This window comes from Guyanagaster necrorhizus, assembly GCF_019112545.1.
Source record: "Guyanagaster necrorhizus MCA 3950 unplaced genomic scaffold BT62scaffold_22, whole genome shotgun sequence".
Lineage (NCBI taxonomy): Eukaryota > Fungi > Basidiomycota > Agaricomycetes > Agaricales > Physalacriaceae > Guyanagaster > Guyanagaster necrorhizus.
This window is the reverse complement of record NW_025064901.1, coordinates 361,671-374,768: the sequence shown is the minus strand read 5'-3', so window position 1 is coordinate 374,768 and position 13,098 is coordinate 361,671. Positions and strand designations below refer to the sequence as shown.

General features: G+C 47.9%; 6 protein-coding genes across 6 annotated transcripts; 1 reads left to right on the top strand and 5 right to left on the bottom strand.

The window, feature by feature from the left end:
* Positions 1-188: 188 nt before the first annotated feature.
* On the bottom strand, positions 189-2,973 carry BT62DRAFT_982025 (threonyl-tRNA synthetase; the record flags this gene model as incomplete). Its single annotated transcript, XM_043189649.1, has 14 exons — positions 189-346; positions 400-529; positions 589-643; positions 693-994; positions 1,051-1,188; positions 1,239-1,568; positions 1,621-1,719; positions 1,767-2,060; positions 2,115-2,232; positions 2,279-2,408; positions 2,455-2,536; positions 2,585-2,718; positions 2,773-2,854; positions 2,905-2,973. 14 exons carry the CDS (start codon positions 2,971-2,973, stop codon positions 189-191), a joined length of 2,121 nt encoding a protein of 706 aa, XP_043037149.1.
* A 635-nt stretch (positions 2,974-3,608) lies between these two features.
* BT62DRAFT_995905 (2-nitropropane dioxygenase) lies at positions 3,609-5,084 on the top strand. The gene is made up of 5 exons (XM_043190551.1): positions 3,609-3,891; positions 3,947-4,042; positions 4,098-4,488; positions 4,545-4,828; positions 4,888-5,084. The coding sequence occupies exons 1-5, from the start codon at positions 3,721-3,723 to the stop codon at positions 5,002-5,004; spliced, it is 1,059 nt and encodes a 352-aa protein (XP_043037148.1). The 5' UTR covers positions 3,609-3,720; the 3' UTR covers positions 5,005-5,084.
* Positions 5,051-6,159, bottom strand: BT62DRAFT_1078377 (RNA-binding domain-containing protein; the record flags this gene model as incomplete). Its single annotated transcript, XM_043179383.1, has 4 exons — positions 5,793-6,159; positions 5,392-5,745; positions 5,178-5,328; positions 5,051-5,137 (listed from the first exon to the last, which is right to left on the bottom strand). The coding sequence occupies exons 1-4, from the start codon at positions 6,143-6,145 to the stop codon at positions 5,051-5,053; spliced, it is 945 nt and encodes a 314-aa protein (XP_043037147.1). The 5' UTR covers positions 6,146-6,159.
* Positions 6,160-6,254: 95 nt separating this feature from the next.
* On the bottom strand, positions 6,255-8,229 carry BT62DRAFT_988224 (PLP-dependent transferase). The gene is made up of 14 exons (XM_043190106.1): positions 8,074-8,229; positions 8,010-8,018; positions 7,929-7,959; positions 7,794-7,879; positions 7,668-7,737; positions 7,533-7,612; positions 7,350-7,486; positions 7,240-7,301; positions 7,040-7,186; positions 6,939-6,991; positions 6,643-6,883; positions 6,489-6,585; positions 6,412-6,430; positions 6,255-6,358 (listed from the first exon to the last, which is right to left on the bottom strand). Exons 1-14 carry the CDS (start codon positions 8,196-8,198, stop codon positions 6,262-6,264), a joined length of 1,254 nt encoding a protein of 417 aa, XP_043037146.1. The 5' UTR covers positions 8,199-8,229; the 3' UTR covers positions 6,255-6,261.
* Positions 8,230-8,469: 240 nt separating this feature from the next.
* On the bottom strand, positions 8,470-10,853 carry BT62DRAFT_322234 (PLP-dependent transferase). Its single transcript, XM_043180497.1, has 17 exons — positions 10,748-10,853; positions 10,680-10,690; positions 10,609-10,617; positions 10,525-10,555; positions 10,391-10,476; positions 10,281-10,328; positions 10,213-10,234; positions 10,080-10,159; positions 9,864-10,000; positions 9,745-9,806; positions 9,543-9,689; positions 9,439-9,491; positions 9,154-9,385; positions 9,008-9,104; positions 8,931-8,949; positions 8,793-8,881; positions 8,470-8,736 (listed from the first exon to the last, which is right to left on the bottom strand). Exons 1-16 carry the CDS (start codon positions 10,769-10,771, stop codon positions 8,797-8,799), a joined length of 1,143 nt encoding a protein of 380 aa, XP_043037145.1. The 5' UTR covers positions 10,772-10,853; the 3' UTR covers positions 8,470-8,736; positions 8,793-8,796.
* Positions 10,854-11,124: 271 nt separating this feature from the next.
* On the bottom strand, positions 11,125-12,993 carry BT62DRAFT_321365 (uncharacterized protein). The gene is made up of 7 exons (XM_043180494.1): positions 12,555-12,993; positions 12,433-12,493; positions 12,317-12,378; positions 11,936-12,265; positions 11,625-11,877; positions 11,423-11,568; positions 11,125-11,372 (listed from the first exon to the last, which is right to left on the bottom strand). Exons 1-7 carry the CDS (start codon positions 12,591-12,593, stop codon positions 11,277-11,279), a joined length of 987 nt encoding a protein of 328 aa, XP_043037144.1. The 5' UTR covers positions 12,594-12,993; the 3' UTR covers positions 11,125-11,276.
* Between the last annotated feature and the right edge of the window lie 105 nt (positions 12,994-13,098).

Genomic DNA, 13,098 nt, shown 5'->3' with positions numbered 1-13,098 from the left:
TAGTGCTGATTGTATCTATGTGGAGTTCTCGGTTGCGAACTTACATCGTCAAAAGGGTGGAAAGTGATAAGCGACTCAGCTAGACACGTGACTAGCCGGGTATACAGCCCGGTGGCATAGTCACTGAGCTCTCATATTGGGCACACAACAGCAGCCAGCGATTCATTATCCACTTCTACCAACACAAGTCATATAAACTGGTTCTCCAGCCTTCTAGATGCTTTCAATTCCACAAACTTGGCCACGATTTCATCCAGCGGAACCATTTGGCCCTTAGATTTCGTCCCGATATCATCCCGATTTCGAACATTTACTGACTGAGCATCTAGCTCTTCTTGACCAACAACTGGCAGATTCTTTATAGCAGAGTATTGGGAAACTGATAATGGATCGACGTACCAAGGATAAAGTTGTATTGGGAAATCTCGCCATTACGAATCTTTTTGGGAAGAGTGTTGTCCGAATTATCGACTTCGGCGTAAAGTCCTAGAGCTGAGAGCCGGTCGACGATTTGGCCTGCATAGTCTTTCTGTATCCACGTAGCACCCTCTCAGTCGGAAGCACTAAGTTGAGGGAAATGAAACGCACATAAGGAGCGGCAACAGGGATCACAACAATCTGGCGTGGAGATAGCCAAAACGGCCTATAGAGCCGTCGTCAGCGAGCGGCTCATGTTGATAACTGATACGCGCCATTTCCCAGCAAAATGCTCCGTAGCGATGGCAATGAATCGCTCCATACTTCCAAGGATTGCACGATGAATCATAACCGGTCTCGATGGGGGCTTGTCTGGATTGCCAAAGTCTTCTGCTGATCGATATTTGAGATTGAACCGCTCAGGAAGTTGGAAGTCCAGTTGGATCGTTGCGCATTGGAATGATCGGCGCAGAGCATCTCGGACAGTGATATCAATCTTGGGGCCATAGAAAGCGCCATCACCTGGATTAAGCTCCCATTGCCCTGGATAGTGCTTGTCCAGAGCCTTCTTCAGTTGCTTGAGAGAATCTTTCTCAGTACATCGCTGAACCACGTAGACCGAAAAGCCCTTACATTTTCCGCGACGTCCCAGGTTTCAATCTTGCCCAAGTAATTATCCGGACGCGTAGAGAGCTCGAGATAGAATTCAAATCCGAACATCCCGTAGACGTGTTGCATAAAGTCGAAGAGCGCACTGATCTCGTCCTCGAGCTAATGCAAGATGATAAGTGTCTGTGGAAGACAGATGCAAAGGAGCAAACCTGGGATGGCATACAAAAGACATGAGTATCGTCCTGAACGAATCTCCGTACGCGCGTCAATCCCGTTAACGCACCCGAAGCTTCATTACGATGTAGAATACCAAATTCTGCCATACGAATAGGCAACTCCTTGTAGCTACGGTCTCTTGAATCAAAGATGAGACAATGCCCCGGGCAGTTCATCGGTTTGAGGGCCCATTTCTCCTTTTCAACGTCCAGTACAAACATATCGTCTTTATAGTTTTGCCAGTGCCCTGACGTTTCCCACAATTTGCTGCTATACATGTTTGGCGAGATGACTTCCTGGTAACCTCGCTTAAAATACTCGGACTATGCGAAGTGTGAGAGAATAAGAAAGTATTGTCAAAGTTAGAAGACCTACCCGAAGCAGCTCGATAAGTGCATTGTAAATGCGGGTGCCGTGAGGTAAAAAGAAGCAATTTCCGGGACTGAGATCGTTGAAGAAGAAAAGGTCTTGCTCCTATAAAAGATGAGGTACAAAACGCCTTCAAGAAGCCTAAAGCGCACCTTTCCGATCTTCCTGTGATCCCGCTTTGCAGCCTCCGCAAGGAAAATTTTGTACTCCGACAACTGCTTTTTATCTGGGAAGGAGATACCGTATATCCGCTGCAAAGATTCATTATTGGAATCTCCTAGGAAATATGACGCAGAACTCTTGGTAATCATGAAAGCTTTGATTTTGCCGGTATGCGGTATATGTGGTCCGACGCAAAGATCTATCATAGGCCCACATCGATATACCGTGGTAGATGTGCCGTCGGGAACCTTGGTTTCAATCAAGTATTTTTTGAACTTGTTATACTAGAAGATCGCCGCGTTGTCAGTTTGTAGCGGAGTGGTCACAAATAAGCGCACCCCAAACATCTCCAAAAGTTTCTCTTTAGAAACTATCAGGCGTTCAAACTTCTGCTTTTCCTTGATAGCACTCTCAGAAACTTTTTCTAAAGCGGGATAGTCTGCTACGGTAACGGCTCTGCACAAATAAGGACAGCATTAAAGTCGGGAATAACAGGTCATACCTGTCTTCGATGCCCATCTCGTAGAAGAAACCGTCATCAGTGGGAGGACCAAGGCAGAGGTGACATCCATAATGCTTTTCGGACGCTTCGCCGAGAACATGGGCAGATGAATGCCAGAAAACGCGCTTTCCTAAAAGGCGTCTGAGTCATTATAACGACTGAGCTATCTGACCGACCTTCAGGATGCTCGAAATCAAGCAATTCCAGCTTGCAAGATGCCTCCAACGGTCTTTCAAGATCCCAGACGTTACCATCAACCTAGAGGCAGATAAGCTCAATGACAGATAGATCGTGCCAAGTACGCACTTTAGCGATGACAACGCGTTCAGAAAGACTTTTCGAGATTTCCTTTGCGATATCCATAGGACTTGTATCCCAACTCTTACCCGACTTTGTCGATCCGTCCGGCATTGTGATAGTGATATCCTCACGAGGTTTAGCTGTGAACAGCCATTGGTCAGAGGTCACGTATCATCCAGAACGAAAGCACATGCCCTTCACCGATGCATCATATTCGGCTTTCAACTCTTCAAACATCTTTATACGATGATCAAAAAACGCAGGGACAGGTTGCATCTAGCGCAGATGCTTGTCAGGGAGATGGTAACGATAGGGATAGGCCATACCTCTAGAGGGTATGTAGAGGTGGCCGCCGCCTTCGCTTTCTTCTGTTTCTGTGCATCCGGGGAAGCCATTGTATGGTTCAGTTTCCTCTGAGGATATCGATATGCGAGACGGGCGTCGAATACACGAAAGGCAGTGATGGTATAAAGAAAGGGCGGATGACTTGGATATCGAGTCAATGGACGAAGCATCCAAAGCCTGGCCGACCACACACTTTACATAAGCTTGTTTAGGGTTAGGGGCAAAGAAAAAAAAAACCAGGCGGCTGAACATGGGAAATCTGCGGGCCGGACATGATGGCTACAACCCAGAATGGCTTCGTCTTTTGGCTACAGAGACTCCCATTTTCGGGTGACAGATATCTTACTTATACTGCAGGCTCTGTGGTGCTCTTAAGCCCCTTCTCAGTAACATGGATGATGAAGGAATAGTGGTTTGCGAACTTGCAGATGGACCGGTTACTACCGGCAGCATTTACTAGCCGGGTGGCGGTGCGATTCGACGTCGTTGTTTCCACAGAGGCCGCTCGGAATCCTTATCGTTTTGCATGGAAAGAGTAAAGATTATTTACATAGCACCAAAGTAATGTTGTCACTGAAGGGGCACTAGCAGGTCGTGGATAATTTCCCGATAAGATCGTGTATGTGATTTTTCATGTCCGGACTCGGGCTGTTAATAACCGATAGCATGATCGTCGATTGACTGAATCAAATTGGAATCAAAAAATCTCATGCTTCTTCTCTTGAGGCGATCTATTTAACATCCTCCTGAGCACACATCTTTTCCTCCCCTCTTTCTTCTTCCAAGCAACTACAGCAATGGCGCTCATCACTACTCCCATTACAGAGCTCTTCGGAATCAAGCATCCTGTCCTTCTCGCTGGTATGAATGTTGCAGCAGGTCCAGAGCTCGCTGCTGCTGTGTCCAATGCCGGTGGTCTAGGAGTCATCGGTGGGTTTGGTTATACACCAAAAATCTTGCGCCAACAGGTACGTGCACGGTTGTCTTGGGCAGATTTCACGCTGCTGAAAGGCGTGTCTTAAGATCAAGGCAATCAAGGACGACCTCAAGGATCCCAGTCTTCCATTCGGTGTCGACCTTCTACTCCCACAAGTCGGCGGAAACGCGCGAAAGACAAACGTGCGTGTTTGTACGTCGGCGTTATGGTCATAATCTTTAACAGGATCTCGTACAGTATGATTACACCAAGGGAAAACTTGACGAACTCATTGATGTCATTATCGAAGAGAAAACTTCTCTCTTTGTCTGCGCTGTTGGAGTGCCGCCAAAGGAAATTGTCGAGCGGCTGCACAAAGCCAAAATACCCGTCATGAACATGGTCGGTCACCCAAAGCACGTCGAAAAAGCGTTGGAGGTTGGCGTGGACATCATTTGCGCTCAGGCTGGCGAGGGTGGCGGGCATACTGGAGACACACCCGCCAGTATTCTGATCCCAGCGTGTGTGGATGCCGTCAGGGGACACAAGGCGCCCCTAAATGGACAACCGGTGTATGTCATCGGGGCGGGCGCGGTATATGATGGCAGAAGTTTGGCGGCTAATTTAGCATGGGGTGCACAAGCTGTTTGTATGTCGGATATGCTTCTTCTCCTTACTATTCGTGAGCACTGACACGTATGGCAGGGGTCGGGACGCGTTTTGTGGCATCAATCGAGGCCGGAGCACCCAAAATTCACAAGGAGCTTATCGTGAGGGCTGGGTACGATGATGCTATCACAACTCTTATCTACACTGGACGACCGCTACGTGTTCTTAAGACGCCTTATGTAGCAGACTGGGAGACGAATCGCCAGGCTGAAATCAAGGAATTGACCTCGAAGGGTGTTATCCCAGCCAACTGGGACCTTGAGCAACGTCCCGAGAAATCTATGGAGGGTCGTCCTTGGTTAATGGGTAAAGTTTCAGGCGTATGTCTTCCTGACGTGTTCATCCTTGATTACCAACCTCATCGACATTTTACTTGCAGCTCATCAAAGACATCTTGCCAGCGAAGGATATCGTGGAGAACATGGTGAACGAGGCGGCTGAAGTCTTACAACATAATTCATCTCTCGTCCTCAAGTCAGCCAAAGCAAAGTTGTAGCCGTTACATTCTGGTGGATCTATTTATTCGCATGTGTATATACACTTCAATCATATTCTGGATCATTCGTCATCGCGCTCCAATACTGGGAAATTATTCCTTTCCTTCCCTTCCTCCCATCTTTCTCGCTCACCTACCTTCCGTGAGTTGCTGTTATCTTTTGCTCTACTTACTCGAATTCTACCCCCAAACGCCAATGTACCGTCCAACTTTTCCGCGGCTTGCCCTGCTTCCGTGGCATCGGTAAAATCCACGAAGACATAAAAGTGGTTGCGCGGACCAGGCCTGTGGACGGACGGAGAAATCATCTTGCTCACCGCCTCCCTATGACTCAACGGTTAACGATAGCTTATACATATATATATATATATCTCGAATGCAGCTCACAGTTGAAAGCCACGGAAAAGCTCACGTATGTTCTCGTTGACGACACGATGGGAAGCCATCGTCGGTAGTCCGCCAACGTACAATCGCCTCCCCTGGGCAGCATATCCTTCCCAGTGGTCTGACGCATTTGATTCGCGCCAGCCCTCGAACACAAGGGGGATAGGTTTTGACGATAAAGGTGGTCTTGATCCCTTCTTCGCCTTGCCTGGACCAATCTTCAGTGGCCTGCCCAGAAATTCGCGCTGGTTGAGGTCTGCCATGGCACGAGTTGCTTCCTCCCTGCTCCCAAGATCGACAAAGCAATACGAGAGGTTCCGGGCTGTGAAAGGGTCGATGGAGATATCAATTCGTTTTCTGTAAGACGCGTTATTATGAGTACTGAATAGAGGATAATGTCGAACACGCTGTAACCGTCTCCTCCAAATAACGACAGGACGTCCTGCTCCTTCGCCATGTAAGGAAGATTCCCCACATATAAACGGCGACCCTCTTCAATGGCCTGCAGAGCGCCGCTGTCATTCTCCCGGTGATCTTCAGCTTTCTGCACTGGCAATGATTTCTTGGCGTTTGAAGGTTCGAATGGACGAGATTCAAAATTTGCGCCACTATGAAAGGCAGGCTGCTGGCGAGAATGATAATTGCCGGTAAAGCGCTGTTTTTTACCAGGAAAAGAGGATGGCGATGGCAACGAGTCAATATTAGCTTTCGAACGCCAATTTGAAGATGCATCTGAGGGGCTGAGTGACTTACTCATGGTAGAATTCCAAGTTCGACCTTAGCTCAAATACTGTTGTCATATTAATCATTAATCTGGTGAGGGGTATTGACTTGCAAATTACACAACTCTACATGTTTGCTACTGCATTCATTCTATTTCGTGAGCACGGCCTTCAGGACATCCTGCAGGGACGTGACCACTTTATCTATGTCTCCACGTTCAGTGTCGACCGCCGTAACCCCCATATGTCTGGATATCGGTTAAACATGAGTAAGAAAGGGATGAAATGCAAGTATACGAACCCGATACGGAAGTACTTGTCTACAAAGAAAGAAAGAACCTTGAGCATCGAGACATCGCGCAGGCAACAGAGGATTACCTTTAATTGCCGTATGTAAACCTCCTGCAACAACAATTCCCTTCTGATTCAACGGACCAATGATATCCGTAGCACTAACTCCGGTAGGGAAATACAGCTTATAATAATGTCAAGTTCTAACGTGCATTGAAAGAGTCAAATTAGAAAGACGTACCGCGGTCATTCCGTTGGCAGCATATGCAGGATCCGTCGGGACCTGCTTGATCCCCAGTTCCGCCGCCACGCCCTTGATACGTCGGCTCACTTCCTTATGCAACTTGAAACGTTCGGGTAAAGAGGGTTTTGATTTCATGATTTGACTAAGGGAAGCGTGGTACGCATATATGAGGTTGACGGGGGGCGTGGCGAAGTAAGCCGCGCTTCCGCTTTCGTACGCTTTCATGATTGGTAGCCATCTGCATTCAAAAGATTTGTCAAACAGAGCCACGAAAATCCGACCAGGACACGTACTTCTTCCAGCTGGCGTAGTATGACGTTATAGGTGTCTTTCGTGATTCAAATTTCTGTAGAAAGGTCTACAACACGGCAGTGACTTGGTAAAAAGTACTCGCCTGCATTGCCCTCTTGCTCGCAATAAGAATGCTTAGCCCTGGAGGGGTGCCGAGTCCCTTTTGACTGGCCGTCAAAACAACATCAAGATCCCATTCATCCATAAGTATCTCTTCGCTAGCGACCGAGCAAACAGCATCCATTACGACCTGAATAGGTCGTCAGTACGCGTCACGTGGAGCAGGAAACGCGACGTTCTCACCAGCGCGTCTGGCGAAACACGGCGAACCGTCTCGACAATTGCCTTCGCATCCGACAATACCCCTAAAAAAAACATCAATAAAGACCAGAACGATAGAAATGTAGACACACCTGTTGAAGTGTCGACATGGGTAAATGTAACAACTTTATAATTTTTTGCCTTTAACGCCTTCTCTATTTCGCCCTGGCTCACGGCGGCTCCAATCTCGGCCTTGACCTGAGTTGCTTTCCCGCCATAGGCATCTATACTACTCCGGAAATCAGTAAAGATGAATTACGCGAGGTTTATCTCACCAATCGGCGAAGCTGTCTCCAAAGTAGCCGCTATGCAGTACGAGTACGTCCTCTCCGGGTTCTATCAGATTGGCAGCGACCTGGAAGAAGATGACACGTTAGAGGATATTCTGGGCCGCAAAAGGACGGGCATGCCTGGTCCCATCCCAATGTCCCACTGCCGCTAATCAAAAAGGGCTGGCCTTCGGCTGAAAACACGACGTCCCTGATCCGACACATGAGCAGGGTACTATGTCCGGCGACGACAAGAAACACTCGAACCTGGTCATCCGGATGCAGTCTCCAAAGACAGGAACGAACTCTGGCGATACATGCGACATGGATGGGTGGGCATTTGCGTAGAGAACCTAGACAAGGTCAGGTAAAGCCAGTGAGGATTGTGATTACCGTCCTTACTTCATCGGATACTTCGATGGGTCCTGGAATACTTTGGAGAGGATGAGAAACGATTACTGACAGCGGTACGGTCGTCCTTACACCAGTAGCCTTTCCGACGACTTCAGATTGAGGACAGATATCTAAGCATACGGTTGCGACTCACTTGTGGGGTGCCTGTTTGAATTCTTGTGTGGCCATGGTATACGTCCGACGGGATGTGGCGCGGGTAAAGGAGGGTAAAACGGTTGAGATGGTGGTACGGAAGGAAGAACGGTACGGCAGGAGCATTATTTATTATTATCAAAATGGAAGGTAGAAGTACGCTGGCAGTTGATTCAAATACTCAGGCTCGGCCGGCACAAAAATAAAATAAAATCCACGCATGGGTTGCCCTTGGACCTCAGCGTCGCGCCGTACGGACTCCCGCATCTCGACATCCTTGAGGCGATCAGGGATTATCAGGAAATACCCAAATAAATCTTATCGTTCCGTCTCTCTTGAAACATGTCATGTCGTCGGAATATCTTTCTATCGCATGGATGCACAACGGATGCCCGTCATCCTTTTACCGTTCAGTTGTTCAGTGAAGGTTATTGTTGTACGAGAGCAAGGTTTTTACGGACATTCACCAAGGACATCTTCCTACACCGGGTCGTCCGGGTCGGATTTACCGAGACCATGGTGAGCCTGAATGCACCTGAAATCGTTTTCACTTTACGGCCAACCGTCGACGTCTGCCTTGCCGGTTCCAGGGTTTGGCCGTGGTCACTAGGTCCATTTCTTCGGCATAAAGATGATACAGCAGGTCTATCAGGTGGACCGTGTACTGTACTGTTATTTCATCAGTCATAGTGCGATTGACAGACGCGGTTACACATGTACTTCTTCATTTCCTTACTGATGCTTTCAGCGCCTTTTCAATGAGTTCGATGTCTCCCCTTCCCTCATCGACAACAGAGGTCCCCATATGACTAATGTACGTCAGCGAGGACCACTTCTGGCAGAGAATGGGAAGCTTACCCTATCCTGATGTACTTATCTGGAGTCACAGCGTCAGTGTCAATATTTGGTGAGTGCTTATCATCAAAGCAACATACCTTTGGCTTCTTTGTGCAGGCCCCCAGCAACAACAATCCCATGCTCTGTCAACCGAGGTATGATGTCTTTGGGCACGAACCCATCGGGAACATATATCTAGTAAAGTCTTAGCACCCAAAAGCCTGACTCCCAATCTTGTCCTCACTGCAGTCATGCCGTTCGCAGCAATGCTTGGCTTCTTGGGAATCTGCCTGTAACCCAATTGCTTCGCCACAGCCTTGATCCTCTCACTCGCCTTCTGGTGTGCTCTAAATCTCTCTTCTAATCCACTTGTTATCTGCTTCAAAGACGCGTGATATGCATATATCATGTTCACAGGCGGTGTAGCAAAGTATGCTGGTGTACCAGAGTCGTATGCGCGCATGATTGGCAGCCATCTATACGTCTATCATTCAAAGAATATTCGGATCTGAAGACAGTTTAAACGAACTTTTGCCAGCTCGCATAGTATGATGTCACGGGAGTTTTCCTGCTTTCGAATACCTGATCCTCACGTTAATTCCTTTTCGACTGGACATAGCCCAAGGTACCGACCTTGATCGCCTGCTCGCTCGCGACAAGGATACTCAACCCTGGCGGTGTGCCTAGTCCCTTCTGACTCGCCGTGAGGACCACATCAATGTTCCAATCATCCATGCGGATTTCCTCGCTAGCGACCGAACATACACCATCGACGATTACCTGATAATCCAAGTCATCAGTCTCGCAAAGCAATTTCGAATGGAAAATGACTTGCAAGCGTTTCTGATGAGACACTCTTGGCGACACTCGCAATTGCTTTCACGTCGGATAGGACGCCTATCCAAAAATTATTAGCAGGTAGTGCACGCAGTTGATATCCAGGGCAAGACTTACCCGTGGATGTATCGACATGGGTGACTACAATAACCTTGTATTTTCTCTTCTTTAGTGCCCTTTCAACGTCTATGCTTGGCGCCGCGTCACCCAAAGGCGCCCGGATGTGGTCCACGCTGGCTCCATATGCACGGAGACTAGGACGTAATGGAACAAAAACAATCACGAAACAATTCATTCAAGCTCGGAATCAGGTCGGATTGGCGAGGTACATACCAGTCCGAAAACCCATCCCCAAAATAGCCGTTGTTCACAACTAGCACGAATTCACCAGGCTCTACAAGGTTGGAAGAAACCTATGATCCCCGATGACTTCGGGGTGACGCATAAAAAGAAGAATTGAACTCGCCTCGTCCCAGCCGAGAGTCCCGCTGTATGTTATAAGGTAAGTCCCAGTTAACTGAGTAAAGTACCCACCTCCCGGCTATGATGAAAGGCATGCCAGTGGTTGTGTACAGTACTTGTCTTCGCCAGCCGAGTTAGAAATTGGCCCGACGACCGCGTCATAACGGAAGTGGCCAGCGCACCTGGTCATATCCATGCACTCCTTAAATATTTTTACAAATCCAGGTGAAACGTGGGACATAGGTGGCTGAGAAATCGCATCGAGGACCTATGCGTAATTGAGCACGATGCAAACAAAATTGTGTATAATAAATACTTCGTTAGTCACTTCAATAGGTCCGGGGATACTAGTTGATTTCTTCAGATTCGAGGTATGTACAGTGGAAGATTTTACACGTACGCCAATAGCCTGTAAGTTGGGAGGTTGTGAGTTGTAGATCAATGTGGGGTAATAAGAGCACTGGAGCTTACTTGTGAGGTGCCTAGTAGGAAGAGCGGGTGAGTGCTTTTCACGGTCACTGCATGTTAAATGGCTATACCTGCTGGAACTTGGATCCTGACATGGCAGCAATGTACCAGGGTAGTAATGTTACGGTATAATATACAAGAATGAGTATGCGCTGGACCCGGAGGTTGACCGTTGTGTGTAAAAAAAGTACAAAATTTGAACTGCGGCCCGTTACCGATATTTCAATACAGACAGGTACGATCAGCATAAGTGGTTCTGCTAGGCAGGCAGTTTTGTGCCTTTCCGGCCCAGCGTAAACTGGTCATAGGTAAGTCCCAGGTAGATTTTCGGAATATACAACCCTCCTTCTTCACATCGATGATGTAGTTACTACGCACCAACGTTTATAATACTGTTACAGTAATAAAATACTTATAATCACTGGTTGGGCCCCACGCATTTGTTCCAATATGGTTTTACAACAACTACTAATGCCCAGCCATTGACAAACAACGAAAAGGAAAGACAGCCGTGGTTGCTGGAACCAACAGCTCCACCGTGATCGTCATCAAAAAAAAAAAAAAAACGAACGGAGGAAACTTAACAAAAACGCATCGGAACTAAGCCACCGTTTTGGCTTGCCAGTGGGTCTCCCAAGGCGCCATATTGTGCTTGCTGGTGTCTTCCACAATCGGTGGAAAAGAGGTCATATGCGGCTGGATGATATTTAGCACACAATCTGGTGACAGGGACAGAACGAACGTACCGCAGCGCTAGATGGTGCCACGCGGGTGTCAAATGAAGGTGTTTGCGAAAAATTGGACGATCCTTGGGAAGGCTCAGCGCCCGTCGGTAAGCCAGTGAGCTGGAACGTGCTTATTGGGCGGTTGGCATAATTATGCAGGTCGAGAACTGCGAAGCTGGGATGAGAAACCCCCCCGAGGAAAAGGCAAAGAAGATATACGTACTGACGCGGGAACTCATCATGCTCGTGATAGCTATCCCCATGGCACAAAGTATAGTGGAATTACTGGTATTCTTGTAATGCGCATAGAACGCCAGATTAAGGGCGTTGAATAGGGTAGTAGCGACGAAATATCGCATAGAGGAGTGCCACAGCACATCGCTGAAACCCGAGCGTAAGTTCTGCTTGTTAGCAAAGCTGATGGTAAGGCCTCGATAAGTCATTCCGAGGACTGCAGCATCAAAGACCAATGAAACCTGCCACATTTATTGATATATCAACTGATCGACATGCCAAAACCAGATGAACACACACCATGTAGTACACCCAACTGATGTTGATAGCGTCACTGTACTGGATGAGGCAATTCCCTGAAGATCCCGCCGTGAACTTCCTGAACGAGTACATCTGAGCGAAGATCTCCAGCCCGGAAACTATGATGGCGAGAGCGGAGAGCGCAACTGTGGGACCAAGCTCGTTGTTGCAGATAGCAACTGTACGGACAGTAAATACCGCATGGCTCGCCCAGGATGCAAAGCACTGCATTATGGGCATGAAACGCCAATAGTACTGACAACTTTCCATTGTGAACTCATGCGAGAAGAAGCCGATGATGTTTAGAACAAGGGCGATTAACCCCAGGTACTAGAATACAATCAATTGACTGATAAGAACTTTGCCATAGGATCTACTTACCCTCACAAGAATAAGCAGTATGCAAGCAGTACTGAGGTGAAAAATTGAAGACTGTCTTCTGTCTGCGAAAGATATCGTTCAGCAAGTCGAGTTATCGCAGAAGGATTCGGACTCACAGAGTCGGATCTCCGCAGGAAAAGTCAGAATCCAATCATACGAGTACCAGGACAACGCAGCCTAAACGAAAAAAAAAAAATGAATGAGAGGGCCCAAGAAGACAGACAGGAGCAGCGCTCACGATTCGCATATATTTAGTGGCATCGTTCCACGTCGTCATATTGGCTGGTAGTTTGAATGCAAGAGGCCAGCTCTAAACGGAACGAAGGTATAACAAGACAAGTCGGAAGTGACGGCCCTGCCTGCGTGCCGGCAAGAACATCTGACCAGTCCGACAATTGCGTACGAATAGACTCTGCAAATTCCGACGTGAGTGTCCATTCGCCGTTGTGCCTTGCGGGACCCGCTTGTTGGTCACCAAGCGATCAAAGTCGGACCCCAGATACGTGGACCTGGAGCTTGTGGTTCTGTCAATCCGCATAGCGGACTCCAAGGCTCTGAAAGCGGCGGTTACGACATCACAGTGAGTTGGACGACGGGGAACCATCACCGTCCATTCGGGTGGCGTCCGCAACCTTGTGGAACTTTATGATACCTGCCCCAGAAAGCCGACTTCAGAGTTGATTACTTTGATCTAAGGCTTTGCGCAATTTTTCATAGATGGGTGTACCGTTCATCACGGATGACATACCAATGGTCTAGAGGCCAATGTCATGAATAATGTT

What these genes read in the sequence shown, in the direction of transcription:
- BT62DRAFT_995905 (XM_043190551.1), top strand. Translation starts at nt 3,721, where the DNA reads ATGGCGCTCATCACTACTCCCATTACAGAGCTCTTCGGAATCAAGCAT. An exon ending in CAAAAATCTTGCGCCAACAG is followed by an intron (nt 3,892 to 3,946) that starts GTACGTGCACGG and finishes GCGTGTCTTAAG; the next exon opens with ATCAAGGCAATCAAGGACGA. An exon ending in ATGGGGTGCACAAGCTGTTT is followed by an intron (nt 4,489 to 4,544) that starts GTATGTCGGATA and finishes CACGTATGGCAG; the next exon opens with GGGTCGGGACGCGTTTTGTG.
- BT62DRAFT_988224 (XM_043190106.1), bottom strand. Translation starts at nt 8,198, where the DNA reads ATGCTCCTGCCGTACCGTTCTTCCTTCCGTACCACCATCTCAACCGTT. An exon ending in GGACATTGGGATGGGACCAG is followed by an intron (nt 7,613 to 7,667) that starts GCATGCCCGTCC and finishes ATCTTCTTCCAG; the next exon opens with GTCGCTGCCAATCTGATAGA. An exon ending in TACTACGCCAGCTGGAAGAA is followed by an intron (nt 6,884 to 6,938) that starts GTACGTGTCCTG and finishes TTTTGAATGCAG; the next exon opens with ATGGCTACCAATCATGAAAG.
- BT62DRAFT_322234 (XM_043180497.1), bottom strand. Translation starts at nt 10,771, where the DNA reads ATGTCAGGATCCAAGTTCCAGCAG. An exon ending in CTATTGAAGTGACTAACGAA is followed by an intron (nt 10,477 to 10,524) that starts GTATTTATTATA and finishes AATTACGCATAG; the next exon opens with GTCCTCGATGCGATTTCTCA. An exon ending in GTGTCTCATCAGAAACGCTT is followed by an intron (nt 9,690 to 9,744) that starts GCAAGTCATTTT and finishes TTGGATTATCAG; the next exon opens with GTAATCGTCGATGGTGTATG.
- BT62DRAFT_321365 (XM_043180494.1), bottom strand. Translation starts at nt 12,593, where the DNA reads ATGACGACGTGGAACGATGCCACTAAATATATGCGAATC. An exon ending in TCCTGCGGAGATCCGACTCT is followed by an intron (nt 12,379 to 12,432) that starts GTGAGTCCGAAT and finishes TATCTTTCGCAG; the next exon opens with ACAGAAGACAGTCTTCAATT. An exon ending in CATGATGAGTTCCCGCGTCA is followed by an intron (nt 11,569 to 11,624) that starts GTACGTATATCT and finishes CCAGCTTCGCAG; the next exon opens with TTCTCGACCTGCATAATTAT.